This window comes from Balaenoptera ricei, chromosome 5 (assembly GCF_028023285.1).
Source record: "Balaenoptera ricei isolate mBalRic1 chromosome 5, mBalRic1.hap2, whole genome shotgun sequence".
Classification (NCBI taxonomy): domain Eukaryota; kingdom Metazoa; phylum Chordata; class Mammalia; order Artiodactyla; family Balaenopteridae; genus Balaenoptera; species Balaenoptera ricei.
Window position 1 is genome coordinate 44327550 of NC_082643.1, and position 18522 is coordinate 44346071.

The 18522-nt window shown below is 37.5% G+C and overlaps 1 protein-coding gene across 3 annotated transcripts in view; it reads right to left on the minus strand.

The window, feature by feature from the left end:
• Nucleotides 1-160: 160 nt before the first annotated feature.
• The window catches only part of THAP9 (THAP domain containing 9), a 21889-nt gene continuing 3527 nt past the window's right edge, over nt 161-18522 (minus strand). For all 3 annotated transcript variants that reach the window (XM_059922741.1, XM_059922742.1, XM_059922743.1), the window contains 4 exons: nt 14934-15129; nt 13004-13307; nt 11090-11240; nt 161-3606 (listed from right to left, as the gene is read on the minus strand). In XM_059922741.1, the coding sequence (XP_059778724.1) occupies nt 1626-3606; nt 11090-11240; nt 13004-13307; nt 14934-15129 (2632 nt within the window). In that variant the 3' untranslated portion in view covers nt 161-1625. The remainder of the gene's footprint in view (nt 3607-11089; nt 11241-13003; nt 13308-14933; nt 15130-18522) is intronic.

The following is an 18522-nucleotide window of genomic DNA, read 5'->3' on the forward strand; positions in this document are numbered from 1 at the left end:
TCTTCAAGGTTTGTCCAATTTATCCAGCACTTAAATAGCGTAAAACACTATTTTAAGAAATTACACAATATATAGGACATGAATAAAATGTAACAGCAAAGAACATAAGACACTACAGATATGAACCTAATTTTAAGTAAAGATCAAGTACAAAACTTGGATTTATATAAGCAATAAGATAAAGGTGGTGATCTATAAACAGGCTTCCTTTAAATAAGATTTATCCCGGTGCATCGAAACTCATTCTATTGCAAACGAAACAAAAACCACAGTATTTAGACTTCTCAGCGATAGTCCCTTATAAAATGTAGTACAGTACAACTCTGGTTACATTTCAGAATTGAAGCCTTTGTTTGAGGTAGAACCAGCAGAAATATATCAAAATACACTAAGGGGAATTTCAACTAATAAAACTCAACTTTCACCTACTCATTAATCTTTTACAACTTTAAGTTTTCATATTAACTGTACTTTGTGAACATTCACTCAGTGACAATAAGAGTAGATATTTTACATACACAGGTGAATAATGTGCTTGTTTCTTCTTTTTCCATTAAAATACTCCCATTTGTGAAACAAATGTTTTTCTATTTATCGTTTCAGATCTGGGTATGAGAGAATGGAGAACATTGTTCTTAGTACGCTTCCATCTTCAGATTATTTAAGCTAAATTTCTGAAAAAAACTCATCATGTAATTAAGACAAATTTTTTCACTCTCATTGACTCAACGGACCATCTTTTTCCAATTTATTCATCACATGCTATGAAATGCCATTATTCAACGCTGAAAATATGTTTCATTATTTTCCTCTTCAGAAAGAGAAGTTGAAATAAGGGCTTCTTTTCATTCTCTGGTGAGCACTGGCCTCCTCCGACAGGAGTCAAGTTAAGTATCCACTCTATTTTATTACTCCAAAGTAGTATTTTGAAGTCCAGAGACAATGGACTGTGAAAATTACATCTCCTATGTATTCCCCAGACAACATTTCCCAGCTTGGTTGCAGCACAAGGAATCATCTCATGGCTCGTGTTTACCTTCTGCCTGATAAGGCATAATTATTTCTATTTTAGGGTACCCCAGCAAAAGGATTTTTGTGGTGTTTGATGTTTAATTTAGCCTAATTTTCAAATCATATCTTAATTTTCATGTGTAAGTAAAGATTATATTCAAGGTTTGATAGGCATTCTATTTTCTTTTTTTTTCATTTTTTTTTTAGTGTTAACATTCTTAAGAGCTGTAAACCAAAGCTCTTTTAGGGAATGTAGTCTTTATAAAAAGGGTCAATGTTTTGGTGACTCCTCGTCATTATTCTCCCTTGTTTTCGAAGTATGTCCAGTCAAATTACTCAGTCGTATAACAGTAAATTCGAAGACAGCACCTGTTGGCTAGTCTGTTCCTACTGACTTACTTACTGCTTTCTACATTTTGGGTAACTCTGAAATGCTTGCAAGCCCCACCAAAGTCCGAGCAGATGTGATAATATGCATGATAGAAATTCCTAAGTCAGAACCACAAACTTGTCCACTCTGCAGAATGGTCAATTTGTAAAATATAGTAAGTTGAATTTTAAAGTAAATGTTGACCAATTATTTTTAATAAAAATTTTAATATATTTTAGGTCCTTCATTTGAACAGATAGCCATCATTCCTTAGCAAATGCCTGTATTTATTGGTATTAGCAAAACTTGAACATTTGTAATTCTGTAAAGATGACCAGTGTTTCCTTGACAAAGTTTTCGTTTCAGTTCTTTCTGAATGGTGTTTTAGAGGGTACTGAGTTACACCTTTAGCTCTGATCTTTAAGAAACAGATTATTATGTCCTTTAGTAACTTTACAAAGTGATTGATGGCACACACTTCTCCATCAAAGAGATGCTTATCTAAATCTACAAAAAGATAAATATGCCCGGAAAGCTCATGTAATATTTTTTGCTGAAGATAAAATTCCCTCTGTTTAGGAAGTAGTAGTTCATAAACTGCCATTCTTGAATGGGTTCTTACAACTCGCTCACAAATATCTATGACTCGGCACAAACCTTCTGAAGGGAAATGCAAGCCATTTTCCTTTTTAACACATAACAGGGATCCAATTTTAGAGGATTTTAGATCTGATGCATATAGTGCACTGATGCAGTCCTCACATGTTAAAAGAGCTGATAACTTATTTGCAATATAACCAGCACAACAGGTAAGATTTTGCCTATGATCTGACAGGTCTAGTAATGCCTCACTTAGCGAACAGTCAGACCAGTCTTGGCAAATATCCTCTTTGCGAAAAAGAGTCTTTATAACGCTGATACCGTACTGACGCTGAACTGCCCAAAGGGCCAAGTCCGTCCTTCGAGCAACTGAAATGTCAAGGATGCTTACTTCACTTAGAAAAACCTCATCTTGTAATCTGTATCTGGTCTCCAAATTATGGTAAGCTTTCTGGAATGCCATGCAGGTAGGGTTAGAACTGGTTACCAATACCTTTCTAAGCATCTTTAGAAATAATTCCAGATGATCTTGACTGAATTTGTAAGTCAGAAGATATGGAAAAGGCATGACTTTGGGGGAAACATAATTTTGGTAGAGCCATTTTAAGCTCTCAGCATTAAGCAAAAATCCCAGGAATCCCAGTTTTCGCTTACCTTTAATTATTTGATTATTGCTAGTGTCAGATAACGTAACAAAAATAGTCTTGGCTTCAATTAACACATGGTTGATTTTATTAAAAGTTTCGGGTAAGAGAGGTCCTTTCAGTCCCTTTCCATAATAGTTCCTACTATTAAAAATGTCAAACAGATTGTTAATTAAGCGTAAGAACTGGACGGTACCAATACAGTTTTGAAAAGGAGGCAGGCCTAGTGACAGTAAACATTCTAACGCGCTGGCCACGCTCTCACTGAAGAGTTGGGCGGCACAATTCATTTTCAGTATGTGGTTCTTCAAATTTGCAAGTTTTCTTGGGACTCTCTCCATATTTGACAATTCCTGTTCCTCTAGTGCTGCTAACTCCACAACGTGCTGCCACTGTGCTGTGCCATTAATGAACCGAATGCTCTGAAAATTCTGAAATGCATTTCTGATTAATCTAAGCAAGTGGCAAGAATCAAAGAAGTACGCAATCTGTTGACTAGAAGACGAAGGATGCTGAAATGTACACTTCATGTTGTCTCCGTCAAGATGTATCCCCAGTGCTTTTGCCATCTGAACACTGTGAGCTGTAGCATCAGACGTGACAGCTAGAACTGTGATCCCTATGTCACTCAGTTTGCCAATCGTCAGACGAAGCAGCTGGGCTTGCAAATACCCAGACGCCCTGTTTACAAAAAAATAACCAAGAGGTGTCCTCCAGTGACCAGAAATACCCACTGCCATGAGCAAAACGGTTTCTGAGGCAAGTGGCGTTTCATCAGCATCAAGTTTGCCAAGACCAAAGTCCATAAACCCTAGCAAATGGTGACTGCTGGGGTCCCACTGAAGTTGCTGCTTGAGAGATACACCTGTTATTATCAGTGAACAATATTGATATAGCTGGTCTCCATTCTCTACTTTTCGTTGAAGGAAAGAAAAAACGTTGCTGCTGAAACCTGGACCGGGTTTGCATTTGGACAGCCATCTAGAAAATGTAAAAAATGAAAAACATAAAACACAAACGAAGAAATTAAAAAAGGGAAAATGCCTTAAATGGCCTTTTCTACTAAAGTAGCCTCAAATCCCTGCTGAAATAAAGCCAAGTATAGTAGCCAAATTCTACCAACGTTTCAAGCATATATTCACAGTTATGATAAAATAGTAAGATAATAGAGAAACTTAGAAACACAGAATAGCAATTGAAGATGCAAACGTACCACAAAATTTTTAACTTCTTACTCACTTCTTAATAAAAATCAATTACCCAGTTTGTTCTCATTGATGTGTTTGTAATTTAGATCATAAACCAGTCTTACCTGTACATTCACTGAGATGAGAAAACTGTTGAGGGGGAAGGAAAGTGAGAACAGCTAGTACATCTACCCCATTTTATAGATTAGGAAACTGGGAGGAAGAGGGAGAGGTTAAGTTGCCTGGCCCACACTGTGCTGCTAGTCACGCACAAATGTGAAAACCAGCTCTCCTGAGGCCCTTGTTCGGGGCTTTTCCTCACTGCTCTTCGAATTATGCCCTTTGGGGCAATAGAGTGTCTGCATCTGTTTGCTCCTATCCAAAGTACCTACACTATTATCTTTATCTTAGGAGTTCTTTCATAGTATTTCTTTGACCTTCCCAAACTGCTGATTATTCTTTCCTATTTCTGTTAGCGTCTGTCACTAACAGAATTCTTTTCACTCAGTTCTAATTTACACTTTCTAATTTGTTATAGATCAGGAAAGGAAGTAGCTAGGTTTAATAATTGTCTAAAATAAGACTAAATGCATTCTGAGGTAGACTGAAGTGTTCATCTTCACTGAAGTTTACTTTTATAACTCAAATGACTTTTTTTTTTTTTAGGTTGAATTTCTGATTTGGGGGCTATATTCCAGGCTGCCAAGGTTTCTTCCTGGACAGCCATCTCTATTTAATTGAAATTTTAATGTACTTCCAGACGTATTTCAGGACAGGGCTTTCCAAATATTTTGCTGCAACCAAGAAGTTTCATGAACAGAATTTACCCTTACTATATGCCAGGTACAAATACATGTGTGCATATAAATGTATATACAAAATTTAATGCCACTTATGACCCACTAAATTGATTTCAAGATGCACTAACAGATTTGAAAAACACAGTTACAGAATGCAAAAGACATACTCTGACTATTTAGGAGACAAAAGTATTAATCAGTTGTTTATATTTAAAAATAGGGCAAAATAATAAGACAATGAGAAAACAGAATAGTGGCTCTCCACCAGGGTGCTACAGCCCACTAGTATGTTGAAAAGCCTTTTCAAGTGTGTCACCAAATTTTAATCAGTTGTTTAAAATTTATTCTTTTGCAGTAGGATTCTCAAATGAACACTAAAGATGCTAAATGTGTTACATGTGCAGTAAGTATCTAATGAAACTACTTAATGCTTCTAGGTAAAAAAGTTCTAGTTTAAATAGGTTAAAAAAAGCTTATGTTCTGGTGAGCTTGCTTTTTAAATGAAAATTTAAATGGTATCTTAATGTCCACAACTACTAGAATGATGTTTCTCAGGCAGAAAAATATGTGGACTTGTTGATTTTTTTTTTAAGTTTTTAAAACTGAGAGTAGAAATACTCAAACCAAGTTTTTAGTGTTGTAGGGAAGTGACTGATTTCTCTCTCAAACCAACTTTTTCCCCCCACTCAAAATGAAACAAAACTTTTTCTGATTGTATAAAATGACACATCCAAGTGCAAAAAAGTAAAAATGACTGTTAATACATAACTTATTTACAAAACAAAAATAGACTCACAGACATAGAAAACAAACGCATTACCAAAGGGGGTGGCACGGGGCGGGGGGGGAGCCTAGAGGGATAAATTAGGAATTTGGGATTAGCAGATACACACCACCATATATAAAATAGAGAAACAACAAGGGCCTATTGTATAGCATAGGAACTATATTCAATATCTTGTAATAACCGATAATGGAAAAGAATCCCCAAAAGAATACATATATGTATACATAAATCACCTTCCTGTACACCTGAAACAATATAGCATTGTAAATCAACTACACTCCAATAAAAATAAATAAATAAATAGGTATTTTTTAAAAATCACTTAATATTTCAGGGACATTCTTCCAGATCTCTTTATGTATACATAACTAGATCTCTTTATGTATACATAACTAGATATAATTTTCAAAAATTATACTGAACCTATTTTTCTTTACTATAGTAATGTTATAGACATGCTTTTGCATGTTCTTAACTACTGACCTACAGCAATATTTTAAGTGTACACACAGTAAAACTAAAGCATAAATAATTGAACCAACCTGTATTGAAGGACACTCAGGTTGTTTCTATTTTTTAAACAATACAAAGAGCACCACGATGTGTGTTTGTGGGCACACATACACTTATACATATCTATGTCATTTATGCAATTCCTAGGAGTAGGATGCGGAGGTAAATTTACTTATGCATGTACTAGAATAAATGAACTCAACTTTTAAAGAAGTTTTGGGCTGCAGGTGCACATAATTGAGTGAGTCAATTTAAATATAATCCACATTCCCAAATTGTCCTTCAGAAAGTTTATACCAATTATAATTGACATACTCATCAACATATTTTAAATTAAACATTAGCTTAGTTATGGAATAATTATAGGGAGTCACTTGGGTAGCTTAAAGCTCTGCTTAGGAAAAATATTGTGCTAAAGAGCCATAATGCTGAGCTGGGCGTTCTTCTTTAAGACTATTAGCTCCTCCCACTGTCTTGGTTATTTCTGAAGCTCTCACATCAACTCACCTATACAGGGAGCTAATTTACTAAACTGCAATGAATACCAAAATAGAAAATTAAATTAGAAACAGAAAAGATCTACTAAGATCATACTAAATGTACCACTATTATAATTAGGAAAGCTGAGGGTGCTATGACATTATTTCAAAGGAGTTGTGAAAACAAACTACCTTAAAGACCCAAAGCTCTGGAATTATAAGAAGCACAGCTGTGGGAAGGTTCTGGACATAAAGAATTCAAGGGAGAATTGAAAAAGGATCCAACATCAGTACAGAGAAAATTAGAGAGGTGACTGATAGTTGCTAAGAACTGAAGAAATAGTGGTTAGAAATGAGTGAGTGAGGTACCTATCTAACTGAATCAAGGGTTTTTTAAAATGTTAAGTCTGGCTTGGTCTGTCATCCATACAACTGTTTCTCCATTATCATGGAGGGGAAAAACAACTATTCATATTTTCTCCTTTCTCCCAAACTTCTAATGCTTCCTTCCCCAACTCTTAGCTATTAACTTTATGTCACTGAGAAAATAGAAGCAATTTGATAAAAACTCATTTTCTTACCACCAAATCTGTTAACCTGCTGCATCTGTATCTCTTTTTCCTGTTTTGACGCATGATTTGTCCCTGCTCCTAATTAAGGCCAGACCTCCCTCCACAGCAGCGTTGGATGTTGCCCTCCTGCAGTTATCCTTTCTGTTGTGCATCACTGATTTTATCTGCACTAGATCACTCCCATGAGCAGGCAAACAAGGTGCAGCATCTGCTATCTCATCAAATATCCTCCCCTCCGTTTATGTTCCTTCCACTTATGGACACAGTTCTCTTCTTCTTTCATAGCAAAACTCCCTGAGAGTCCATAATCACTGTCTCTGCTTCTTTGCCTTCCAGTATCTCTTGATTCCACTTCAGCCAGGCTTATCTCTCCATCCCTGCACTGCAACTGCTTTTATCAAGGTCATCACTGACGTCTCCATCTTGCAAAATCCAATGGTCAATTGACTGTTCTCATCTTACTTGATCTCCAGCAGCATTTGACACAGTGCAATACTATCTCCTTGAAATACTTTCTACACTTGGCTTCTAGGCCATCACAATCTCCTGGTTTTCCTCCTGTCTCACTGGCTGCTCCTGATCAATAAATGTTTACTGAATAAATGAATATTCAATATGATTAGAGATCTAATACTTAAGCACAGATGTGTTGAAAATAGATATAAATGGGGGAAATGAAGGGAAATGTAATCAAATAAAAATTTTTGACCATTCAGATTTCTCAGTATAAAATCTAGGTATTTCTAATATATTGGAATAATAGATGGCCATTAAAACAAAATTTGGGTGATGGATAGTTTTTTATTTAAAGTCTGGGAGAATACATACCGAACTGCTAACAGTGGTTATTTTGTGGGATTAGGGGAATGGAAGTATTATAAATATTTTTCACTTTCTGGTATTTATATACTTACATATTGTTTCAATGTTTTATACTAAGCATGTATTACTACTATCACATTAAACAAGGTAACTTAGTTTCAGATGAAGCATCCAAAGAAATAAGCAACCCTTTGAGTACTAAAATTGTAAATCGAAATAATGACACGGCAAAGGTTACAAAATGAAAAATGACGTGAAGAGAAAAAAGATCAGTGTGAGCTGGAATTACCAGAGAAGACTTAATTCAGGAGTTGATGCAGAACTATAGAAATGAAGAAAACCATGGGGGGCGGGGGGCGGGGGGAGATGAGAAGTCGTATGGAATGTCTCACATAAACCATAGCATAAAATCAGTAACTAATGCTTTAAACCAGTGCAAAGGAGAGGACTTGACTAAAAAACGTGTGGAAGTGATAGCAACATAGTGTCTATAAAAATGTCTCCTGCTTACCAGAAAGTAGACATTTATAAATAAGTGTAATATCTGGCCTAAATGATAAAATCACATATGGAAGAGAGTGAATCAGCCTATACACAAATGTTCATCTCAATATACAAAATAGCAGTTACAACCAAAAAATAAAAACAATATAAATGTCCAATAGTTGGAGAATACCAAACTTAAGTAGGGTACGACTGCCTGATATTCTGCAGCTATTCAAGATCATAACTATATAAAAAACTAGTAAATCTAAGCACAGAAAAAAGACTGGAAGAAAATTCCCTATGTTAATAGTAATTGTTTAAATATAACCTAGAGGAACAATTAATGAATTTTCCTCCTTTTTCTCTCATTTCTAAATTTGTTAGTAGTAGTATTATGTTAATAGTATGTGTGGAGGAAAATTCTCACTCATTTTTTTTTAACGGGCATGTGATGTACATCATGGTGACTATAGTTGATAATACTGTACCTATATCTGAACGTTGCTAGGAGAGTAGATCTTAAAAGTTCTCATCACAGACACAAAAAATTTGTAACTGTGTGTGATGGATATTAACTAGACTTATCTTGGTGGTCATTTTGCAATATATACAAATATCGAATGCAAATATCAAACACACAATTACACTGTATACCTGAAACTAACATAATGTTATGTGTCAATTACATCTCAATTTAAAAGAAGAGGGCTTCCCTGGTGGCGCAGTGGTTGAGAATCTGCCTGCCAATGCTGGGGACATGGGTTTGAGCCCTGGTCTGGGAAGATCCCACATGCCGCGGAGCAACTGGGCCCGTGAGCCACAATTGCTGAGCCTGCGCGTCTGGAGCCTGTGCTCCGCAACAAGAGAGGCCGCGACAGTGAGAGGCCCGCGCACCGCGATGAAGAGTGGCCCCCGCTCACCGCAACTAGAGAAAGCCTTCGCACAGAAACGAAGACCCAACACAGCCAAAAATAAATAAATAAATAAATAAATAAATAAATAAAAATTAAAAAAAAAAAAGAAGAGGTTTCCCCCCAAGTGGGAAAAAAAACCCCTCATAATAATCAAGGTCCTTCCTCCCACCTAACCTCAGTTTCCCCCTTCTTTAAGATGAGGGGGTTGGACTACATGATCTCTAAGAGTTTCTCCAGCTCAGAGCCCCTGTGAGTCTGTTTTAAAGTTGAAGCGATAAGAAACCAACAAGCACCTTCCAGGAGAGAAGTCTCCTGCCGTTCCTGCGCGGCCTCTGCCCCGATAGCAGTGGATTAAATGAAGTGTTGCTCTTTAGATTTGAGGTCCACTGCAATTCTTCCTTACATCTGTTCAAAATCCTCAACAACCATCCAGGCATTCTTTCATTCCACAAATACTTATCAAGAGACCATTGTGTTCCAGGCACCCCTCCAGGGCAGGAGGTGTAACAAAGAACCAGACACAGACCTCATACTTGGGCAGCTCACAGTCTAGTGGGGAAGACAGTGTTAAGTACTAAGATTCAGTTCCACATTGTGTGCGCAAGAGGGCACCTAGTCCAGAATCGGAAGAATGGCAGGCCGGGCTTCAGAAAGGATGTGATATCTAATCTGAGCCTGAAGGGTGAGGACCCATCTCCTGGACTAACAGGGAGAATGGGCATTTCAGGCAGATGGACTTAGTAAGTCTCCAAGGTAAGGAAGCAGCAAGAAACGCCTTACACTAGGAACATGGACTCTAAGAGGGCAGGGAGAGAGGCAGGAGATGAGCCGCAGAGTTCAGCAGCAGCCACATCACGTCACAGAAGCTCAGTGAGCCACAGGAAGAAGTCTCCGGGTAACGGGAGGCTTGGGCAGCTGGAAAGTGACTGGTATGGGTTGACCCGTGTCCCTCAAAAAAGATATATCATAGTCCTAACCTCCAGTACCTCAGAGTGTGATCTTATTTGGAGATAGGGTCTTTACAGAGGTAATCGAGTTAAAATGAGGTCATTAGGGCACACCCTAATCCAACATGACTTGTGTCCTCATAAAAAGAGGAAATTTGGACACAGAAACATACATGGATAATGGAAGACTATGTGAAGAAACACAGGGAGAAGACTACCATCTACAAGCCAAGGAGAGAGGCATGGAACAGACCCTTACTTCACAGCCCTCAGAAGGAACTAACCCTGCCAGCACCTTGATTTTGGACTTCTAACTTCCAGAACTGTGAGGCAATACATTTCTGTCATTTAAGTCAAATAAGTAAATAAATAAAAATAAAAGAATCTGTAAAACCCGTGATGAAAAAAACAGTAAAAATTGAGTATTAAATTTATAAGGCATTACTATAAAGTCACTGTGTTATTTGCTTCCCACTAAGAGAATATAAACATGGCTATGTATTTTGACCACAAATTCTAAAAAATTATTTTTCATAATCTGGTTTCTGGACAGCCTGCATTGGCACCAACTACACTGCTTACGAAAAATTCAGATTTTTGATCTTTGCCTCAAACCAATGGTATCAATCTAGATACCAATCAATTGTTCTCGATTTTCTAGATTAGACACATATTAAAACTACTGAAGTGTCTGAGAAATTCCAATATTTCAAGATTTAGATTTTACCACCCAGAGTGTCTCTACCATCTGAAAGATGCAAAAAAATTTGTCAGCCTATATGTCTTCATTCTGTGGGTGAAATATCGACTGTGATAATATGTAAATACCACCTAGAAGTTTTTAAAAAGAGAAAGTGGACAAAAGGAGAGTACGAATGCTAACAGCATTAATGTATAAACTACAGTGAAAGAACAAAATGTTTATTTTATTTAATATCTAGAAAGTAATTCACTTACGTTCTGAGGATAGAAGAATGAGGCAGTTTAAGAATCTTTCTTACATAATCATAGACTTTGCTACTGCACAAGTAGAGTGTACACGCAAATTGCTTCATTTCTGTGGAGTACTCGGCTGTTTCTCTCCAGTTATACAACTCCCACTTAAAATCTGTTAAAATAAATTTATTCTTTGTGATGAAAAATGTGTACAGTAACATTTTCAGGCATAGATCATAGCATTTGGATATAAAATATGCTAAGCACCAAAATTCAAATACAGTTACATTTTTTTTTTTTAATAAATTTATTTATTTATTTTTGACTGTGTTGGGTCTTCATTTCTATGCAAGGACTTTCTCTAGTTGTGGCAAGCGGGGGCCACTCTTCACCGCGGTGCGCGGGCCTCTCACTATCGCGGCCTCTCTTGTTGTGGAGCACAGGCTCCAGACGCGCAGGCTCAGTAGTTGTGGCTCACGGGCCCAGTTGCTCCGTGGCATGTGGGATCTTCCCAGACCAGGGCTCGAACCCGTGTCCCCTGCATTGGCAGGCAGATTCTCAACCACTGCGCCACCAGGGAAGCACCAGTTACATTTTAACTGAGTTTGTTCAGAGGTTACTATCCAATCTTAGAGACCGTTAACCAATTTATCCTGTTCATCTTGGATCATTTCACTAGAAAGAGGGACGAAAAATGTGTCAACTTGAGTCATTACGTTTTACTATTCACCGGCAGCCTGAGTGGAGATTTTTAGAGGAACAAGGAAGAAAATGAAATAAATGGATAAATTAAGTCTCTGGATTATGAGGACATTTATTAATTTTAGTTTGTTCCCTGGTTATCATTTATCTGAGTGAAAATTAGACACAAGAAATATTTTGGGGGATAGGGAACTATTCAGAATGAACAATCTTCCCTACTATTGAGAGAAAAAAAAATCATCTGTTCCTGGTGCAGACCCCTATTTATAAACTATATTCCCCTCTTGGAAAAACACAAAATACTCTCTTCCACTGGAGATAACTACTCTTTTCTAGAAAAGGACATGCTTCTTTTACCAGAATGCAAATCCAAAATCCCTGCTGCTTTCATCAAAGAGTAAGTTGGCAATTCTTATTTTGCCCCTCTTCAAATATCCTGGTTCACAAAGAAGACTAGGTAGTCTTTCAATGAACATATATATACTCTATAGAGTATTTTAGAAAAAAATTTGAAGACAACACAATCTTCAAACTCAAAGGGATTTTGCAAATTATCTAGTTCAACTCACTGCAAAAAAAGACTTTAGTGATAACTTATCTAGCAGTTAAAATTGTTTATAAGGAATTTGCAGTGACAAGTGTGTGATTATAAAAAGTGAAAAGTAGGGACTTCCCTGGTGGTCCAGTGGTTAAGAATCCATCCTTCAATGCAGGGGATGCCGGTTTGATCCCTGGTTGGGGAACTAAGATCCCACATGCCACAGGGCAACTAAGCCCATGCACCACAATTAGAGAGCCCGCATGCCACAACTAGAGAAGCCTGGGTGCCGCAACAAAGAGCCCATGTGCCGCAACTAAGACCCGAGGCAGCCAAAAATAAATAAATAAATAAATAAATAAATTTTAAAAAAATTAAAAAAATTTTTTTTAAAAAGTGAAAAGTACAATATATGGTATAAACCATATGATCTCATTTCTGGGTAGTAGGATTATGTGTTATTTTTATTATTTATACATTTCTTTGCTTCTCCTGTAATAAACATATTACTTTTAAAATTATAAAATCATAAAAGGATTTTGGTGATTATTTTTCATTCTTCTTGCTTATGCTAGAGACTTTTCACTTCTCAGCTAAAAGCGTATTTCCATTGGCAACACAAAATAAATATGTAATGATATTTCAGAAAAATTAAGAGCTACATTGTAAATATTACAGGTCACTAGGGAAGATACCGGAAAATTGTGCTCGTAGCAGACACTCTGTTTCCTCTGAAAGGAGCTTCTCTTCTACAAGTGCATCAATTAATCGTAAGCCCTTTCTCTTCTTGATCATCCTGTAGTTTTTTGCAGAAGCAAGTCTTTTTTTGGACACCTGTAGCATCTGTTGCACCTCAGCCAGCTTCTCCGCTCCTACTGTGAGAGGTCTCTTTAAACTGTAGTTATGGTCCTCAGTAGCAACCTCTTGAGAATTATCGGGAAGTGGCTGTTTTAGGATTTTCTGTCTTGCTTTACCTTTAAGGTGTACACCTTGGAGAACCTATGACACAAATAGAAAGTGAAGTTTATGTTAGAAATTATCACACAATGATTATCTATAAAAATACCACTGAATACAAAGCACTCACCTGGTTGCTGTGGAGTGTTAGTTATGAAGGAAAAGGTCATAATCTCTGACTTTTTAAAATATATGATCTCTGGGACAACGTATACAAGTTTTGCTTTTTTTGGTTTTTGTTTTTGTTTTGGCTTTTATACAGAAGTAGTAACATGATGCTGAAAGTTTCTGAAATGATTAAAGTAACTAGAGAAAGGTGGTGGTAATTTGGGAAGGTTTCACAGGAGTTTTGAGTTGTTCTTTGAAGGAGTAATAACATGGTTTAATGGAGGGGACAGGAAGGCACAGGACAGAGCATGGGCTTTGGAATTAAGACTCCTGGCTCCCCTCACTTGTTAGCTGTGACTTAACGTCTATAATCCTTTATCTTCTCACTTATAAAATGTGGATAATAATACAGAGTTGTTTTGAGGATACAATAAGATAATTTATGTAAATCGCCTAGTGCAATGCCTGGACCATTGTAGGTCCCAATAAATTGTAACTATTATTGATTTTAAATGAAAGCATAAAAGCAAGTCAATTTATCATATATACAGTGGGTAAGTACATGTGGTTCAAAAAGAGAATTCAGGGCAGTTAGAGATGCACAAATCAATTAATAGAAAGCGCTTCGAACTTATGAGTTTGGATTTGACACCAACCATATTCTTCTGAAAGAGGGAATAAGATAAAACAATACCAAAAGAAGGAGACTCCAATGAATAAGAGGAAGGTGAGGGTAGAGCAAGGATAGAACAGTTGGATGACTATTTGCAGACTGCAGACAGTGATTGAGTCACATATGAGCATGTGGCTAAGGAGTAAAAGGATAAAATAAAAATAATCAAAAGAAACATAAGAATGTAACACCAATACTGGTGACTGGGATAAAATAAAAGCAATCAAAAGAAACATAAGACTGTAACACCAATACTGATGACTGACTTATAGAAAGTCTTCTATTTTCCGTATACCTCTTTCTACATCAATGTTAATAATTAGGTATGTTTTTGGTCAAGATCAATAACATTTTTGGGGAGAGCCAAAAAAAAGGAGGGGGTAGATAATTTCAAAGTATTGTGAAAACTGTCTCATACTTACACAAAAGCCTGCATTCTAAAGCTGTTTATATCTACTAGTTGACTTTTGTGATCAGTTTAGTAACGTTTATGTATATCTAGACATATGGTTTGCATTTATACATTTCATTTATTTATTTTTTTGGCTGCACCACATGGCATGCAGAATCTTAGTTACCCAACCAGGGATGGAACCCGTGCCCACTGCATTGGAAGCACAGAGTCTTAACAACTGGACCACCAGGGAAGTCCCATATACACTTTATTTTTTAAAAAGCTCCAAAGCACAATTACTAATATTACACATATATTTTTAAAAAAACCCAAAACTAATTTTCTAGGCGTTTAAAGTGTATTATAGGATTTATTTTAAGACCTAGGTTTTTGGTTTTGTGTTTATCTCTGTAAAATCTAGCTATAATGTGAGCTGTCTTGATTTTTAAAGGCTCTGTAAAATTTAATTTTGTTTACACCTAGATTTAAATACCTTGTATAGAGAAACAGAAGGCACAGCTCCTTTTTTCAGCTTTCTTCGTATGCCATATGACTCAAAGTCACTTTCTTGAAAGTGTTTGGAACACAGCATAGCACCTGGTCCTGGAATCCAAATCTTTTTGCTTCTGGGGTCCATACGATTAACAGCCCTGATCCATTTTGAGCGCTGAATGGTATCAGTCGGAAATCTACAGCAATCATATTAAAATTCCATTAACACGAAAATATAGTAACACTACAGTAGTATTTATTATATAAACCGATTTATTATTTAACTGCTTTACATAAACATGAAGTCCAGTTAATTAAAGTTTAATTCACTTGATCTAATTTCATTTTTCAAAGTTCTTTGACTTTTTAAATACAAAAGCACGGGCTTCCCTGGTGGCGCAGTGGTGAAGAATCTGCCTGCCAATGCAGGATACACAGTTTCAAGCCCTGGTCCGGGAAGATCCCACATGCTGTGGAGCAACTAAGCCCGCGAGCCACAACTACTGAGCGCACGCACGCCTAGAGCCCGTGCTCCGCAACGAGAAGCCGCCGCAATGAGAAGCCTGCGCACCGACCGCAACGAAAAGTAGCCCCCACTCGCCGCAACTAGAGAAAGCCCGCGTGCTTTTTTAAATTTACTGAAATAAAATACATTTAAATCCAAAAGCTCAATATCTAAGTGATCTCATCTGTTTCAATTTGTATGTGGACAATTCTATTAAACACCCTGCACATTCTATCTTCACAGCCTACACTTAACAGAATCTGCTCAAATTTAATGTGTCTTTCCTTTCCTGTGTCAATCTTTTTTAATTAATTTATTTTTGGCTGCACGGGGTCTTTGTTGCTGTGCGCAGTCTTTCTCTAGTTGCGGTGAGCGGGGGCTACTCTCCGTGGCAGTGTGTGGGCCTCTCATTGCGGCGGCTTCTCTTGTTGCGGAACACGGGCTCTAGGCACTCAGGCTTCAGTAGTTGTGGCTCACGGGCTCTGGAGCGCAGGCTCAGAAGTTGTGGCGCACGGGCTTAGTTGTTCCGTGGCATGTGGGATCTTCCCGGCCCAGGGATGGAACCCGTGTCCCCTGCACTGGCAGGTGGATTCTTAACCACTGCGCCACCAGGGAAGCCCTGTGTCAATTTTAAACTATGTCCACAAATTCTTCAGTACTCCTCCTTTCAAGGGGTGGAGCCTAATTCCCCTCCCCTTGAGTGTGGGCTGGGGTTAGTAATTTGCTTCTAAGGAATATAAAAAAGCAGACGTGATAGTGGGCATTAAACAAGATCATAAAAAGCACTAAGGATCTGTCCTTGCTCTCTCTGTTGAATGGTTTTTCTCTGGGGGAAGTTACCTGCCATGTCATAAGGAGCCCTATGGAGAGTCCACTTGGCAAGAAACTTGAGTTCTCCAGCCAAAGGCCATGTGAGGGAGCCTTTTTGAAAGTAGATCCTTCAACCTCCGTCAAGGCTTCGAATGACTGCAGTCTTGGCTAACATGACTGCAATCTCATGAGCTACCCCGTAACACCCAGCTTATCCACTCCTCAATTCCTGACCCTCAGAAATTATGTAAGAAAATAGATGCTTCCACTGAATTTTGAGGAAATTTGTTACTAAGCAGTAGGAAACATTTCCTATACTCAATTTTCCTATTTTGTTTCGAAAGGACCACTTTTCCTAGACTTGAACATAAAAATTATCTTGTATTTCTCTACTTGTCAATCCCAGCCAAATGACTATACTCAGCAATGGGTGAGGGAAAAAACTTGTGAAAGTAATATAATGAAAATCACAGAACTATTTTTTCTGTCCCCTCTTCTCCTTCCTTTTTTTTTTTTTTTTGGCCATGCTGCGCGGCTTGTGGGATGTTAGTTCCCCAACCGGTGACTGAACCCGGGCCCTCAGCAGTGAAAGCACGGACTCCTAACCACTGGACCACCAGGAATTCCCTGCACCCTCTTCTTTGATTTATTTTGGAGATAGATCTATAGGTAGCTCTATGACTTTTATATATTTTAACTCAGGCTTTAAAACACATAGTTGTTAGAACTGAAACTGGTGAAATTTTAAATTTCCTTAGCCACTTGTTAGGGAAATGATATGACAGTATGATAAAACTTAATTCTGAGATACTCTCTCAATCACCTTGAGAAAGAACACTGAATTGGAAAACCTCTAAGTCTCAATTCCCTTTTACCAGCCATGTGGTATTAGATACATCTCTCAATCTCTCAGCCTCCTCCAGGGCTATAGTAAGAGTACCTGAAGATACAGATGCGTTCAAAAGCACTTTGTAAATGGTAAAGTACTATCCAAGGTTTGTTCTTTCTTAGGAACAACTAATTCCACTTTCGGGACTTTTTATTTTATTGTTCCAGGAAGATGATGCTACTTGATCAAGAGAGAATGTACAGGGAATTATCTTTCCAATAAAGATGAGGCACACCTTTCTCTTTTCACTGGGCTCTTTCCTTAACTGATGGCACGTGTTTGTGAGGCCACATTTCTAGATTGGGTGTAGTCTCTCACCATGCAAGGGACCATCAAAAGTTGGCTAGTCTACCAAGTTACATTACCAGCCTGATTCTCTGATCAAAGCTTCCCAACTGGCATGCCTGCTGAGTACAGTTATCAATCCCCTTAGCCCATGGGGTGGGCCTGGGCCACCTGGAGCCCTTGAAGTAGTTACATCAAGCTAGTCCCAAACTGCTTTGTAGGTGTGCCCCAAAGTATTAAACAAATATTTCCAATCTGCAAAAAGACATGAAAAGGGTTGGTAAATACTGCAGTCTAACCAGCATGACGGACTAATTTGAGTTCTGGACAAAATTAAATTGGTATTAACAATTGATACCACTTTTAAAGCATTTACCTTGTGCTATATATATATTTTAAAGACTTAGTTTTGGTCTTAAAAAACTCTGCAAGACAGGTTTTTATCCTTTTACAGAAGATGAAACCAAGACTGGAGCAGCCAAGTTTAGCCACCAGTAAATAGTCAATTAAAATTGGAATTCATGTTTCCCTAGTCTAAAGCCACCTCTGGCAGAAGAAAAATCCCAAACCAATCACCATCTCATATACACAGTAATGAAATGGCTTACACTGTAATACAGAATCCATTTTCTTCCTCCTGTCGACTATGTCTTTTTTATACTATTAGCAGAGATTTACTTCTTGTTTCCTGCACATCAAATATTTTCCAGAAAAGTGGCTAACAAAACCAATTCTACTGTGGCTACACTAGAGAGGGAGAGAAATGATTGAGGGGCAAGGCTTCAACTATACCTACAACTTAAGTCTCTTCTAAACAGAACAAAAGCAAACATGTTAACATCTGCTTATTCCTAGTGATGGGTAATAGGTGTTTGTTACATATAAATGAAAGTTTAAAAATAGAATTCATTCCAACAATTAAGGCAAAAACTCTTCCAAATGATCATGCATGCAATTCCTTGGTTATGAAATAAATAGAATTTCTTAATCTCTTTACACCTACAAAAAGGGAAGGGTCACTTTAAATTTTAACTTGCCAGTCCCACTTTGCATTTAGCCATTTATGTGTTTGACAGAGCACCAATATTGTCATAGTAACGG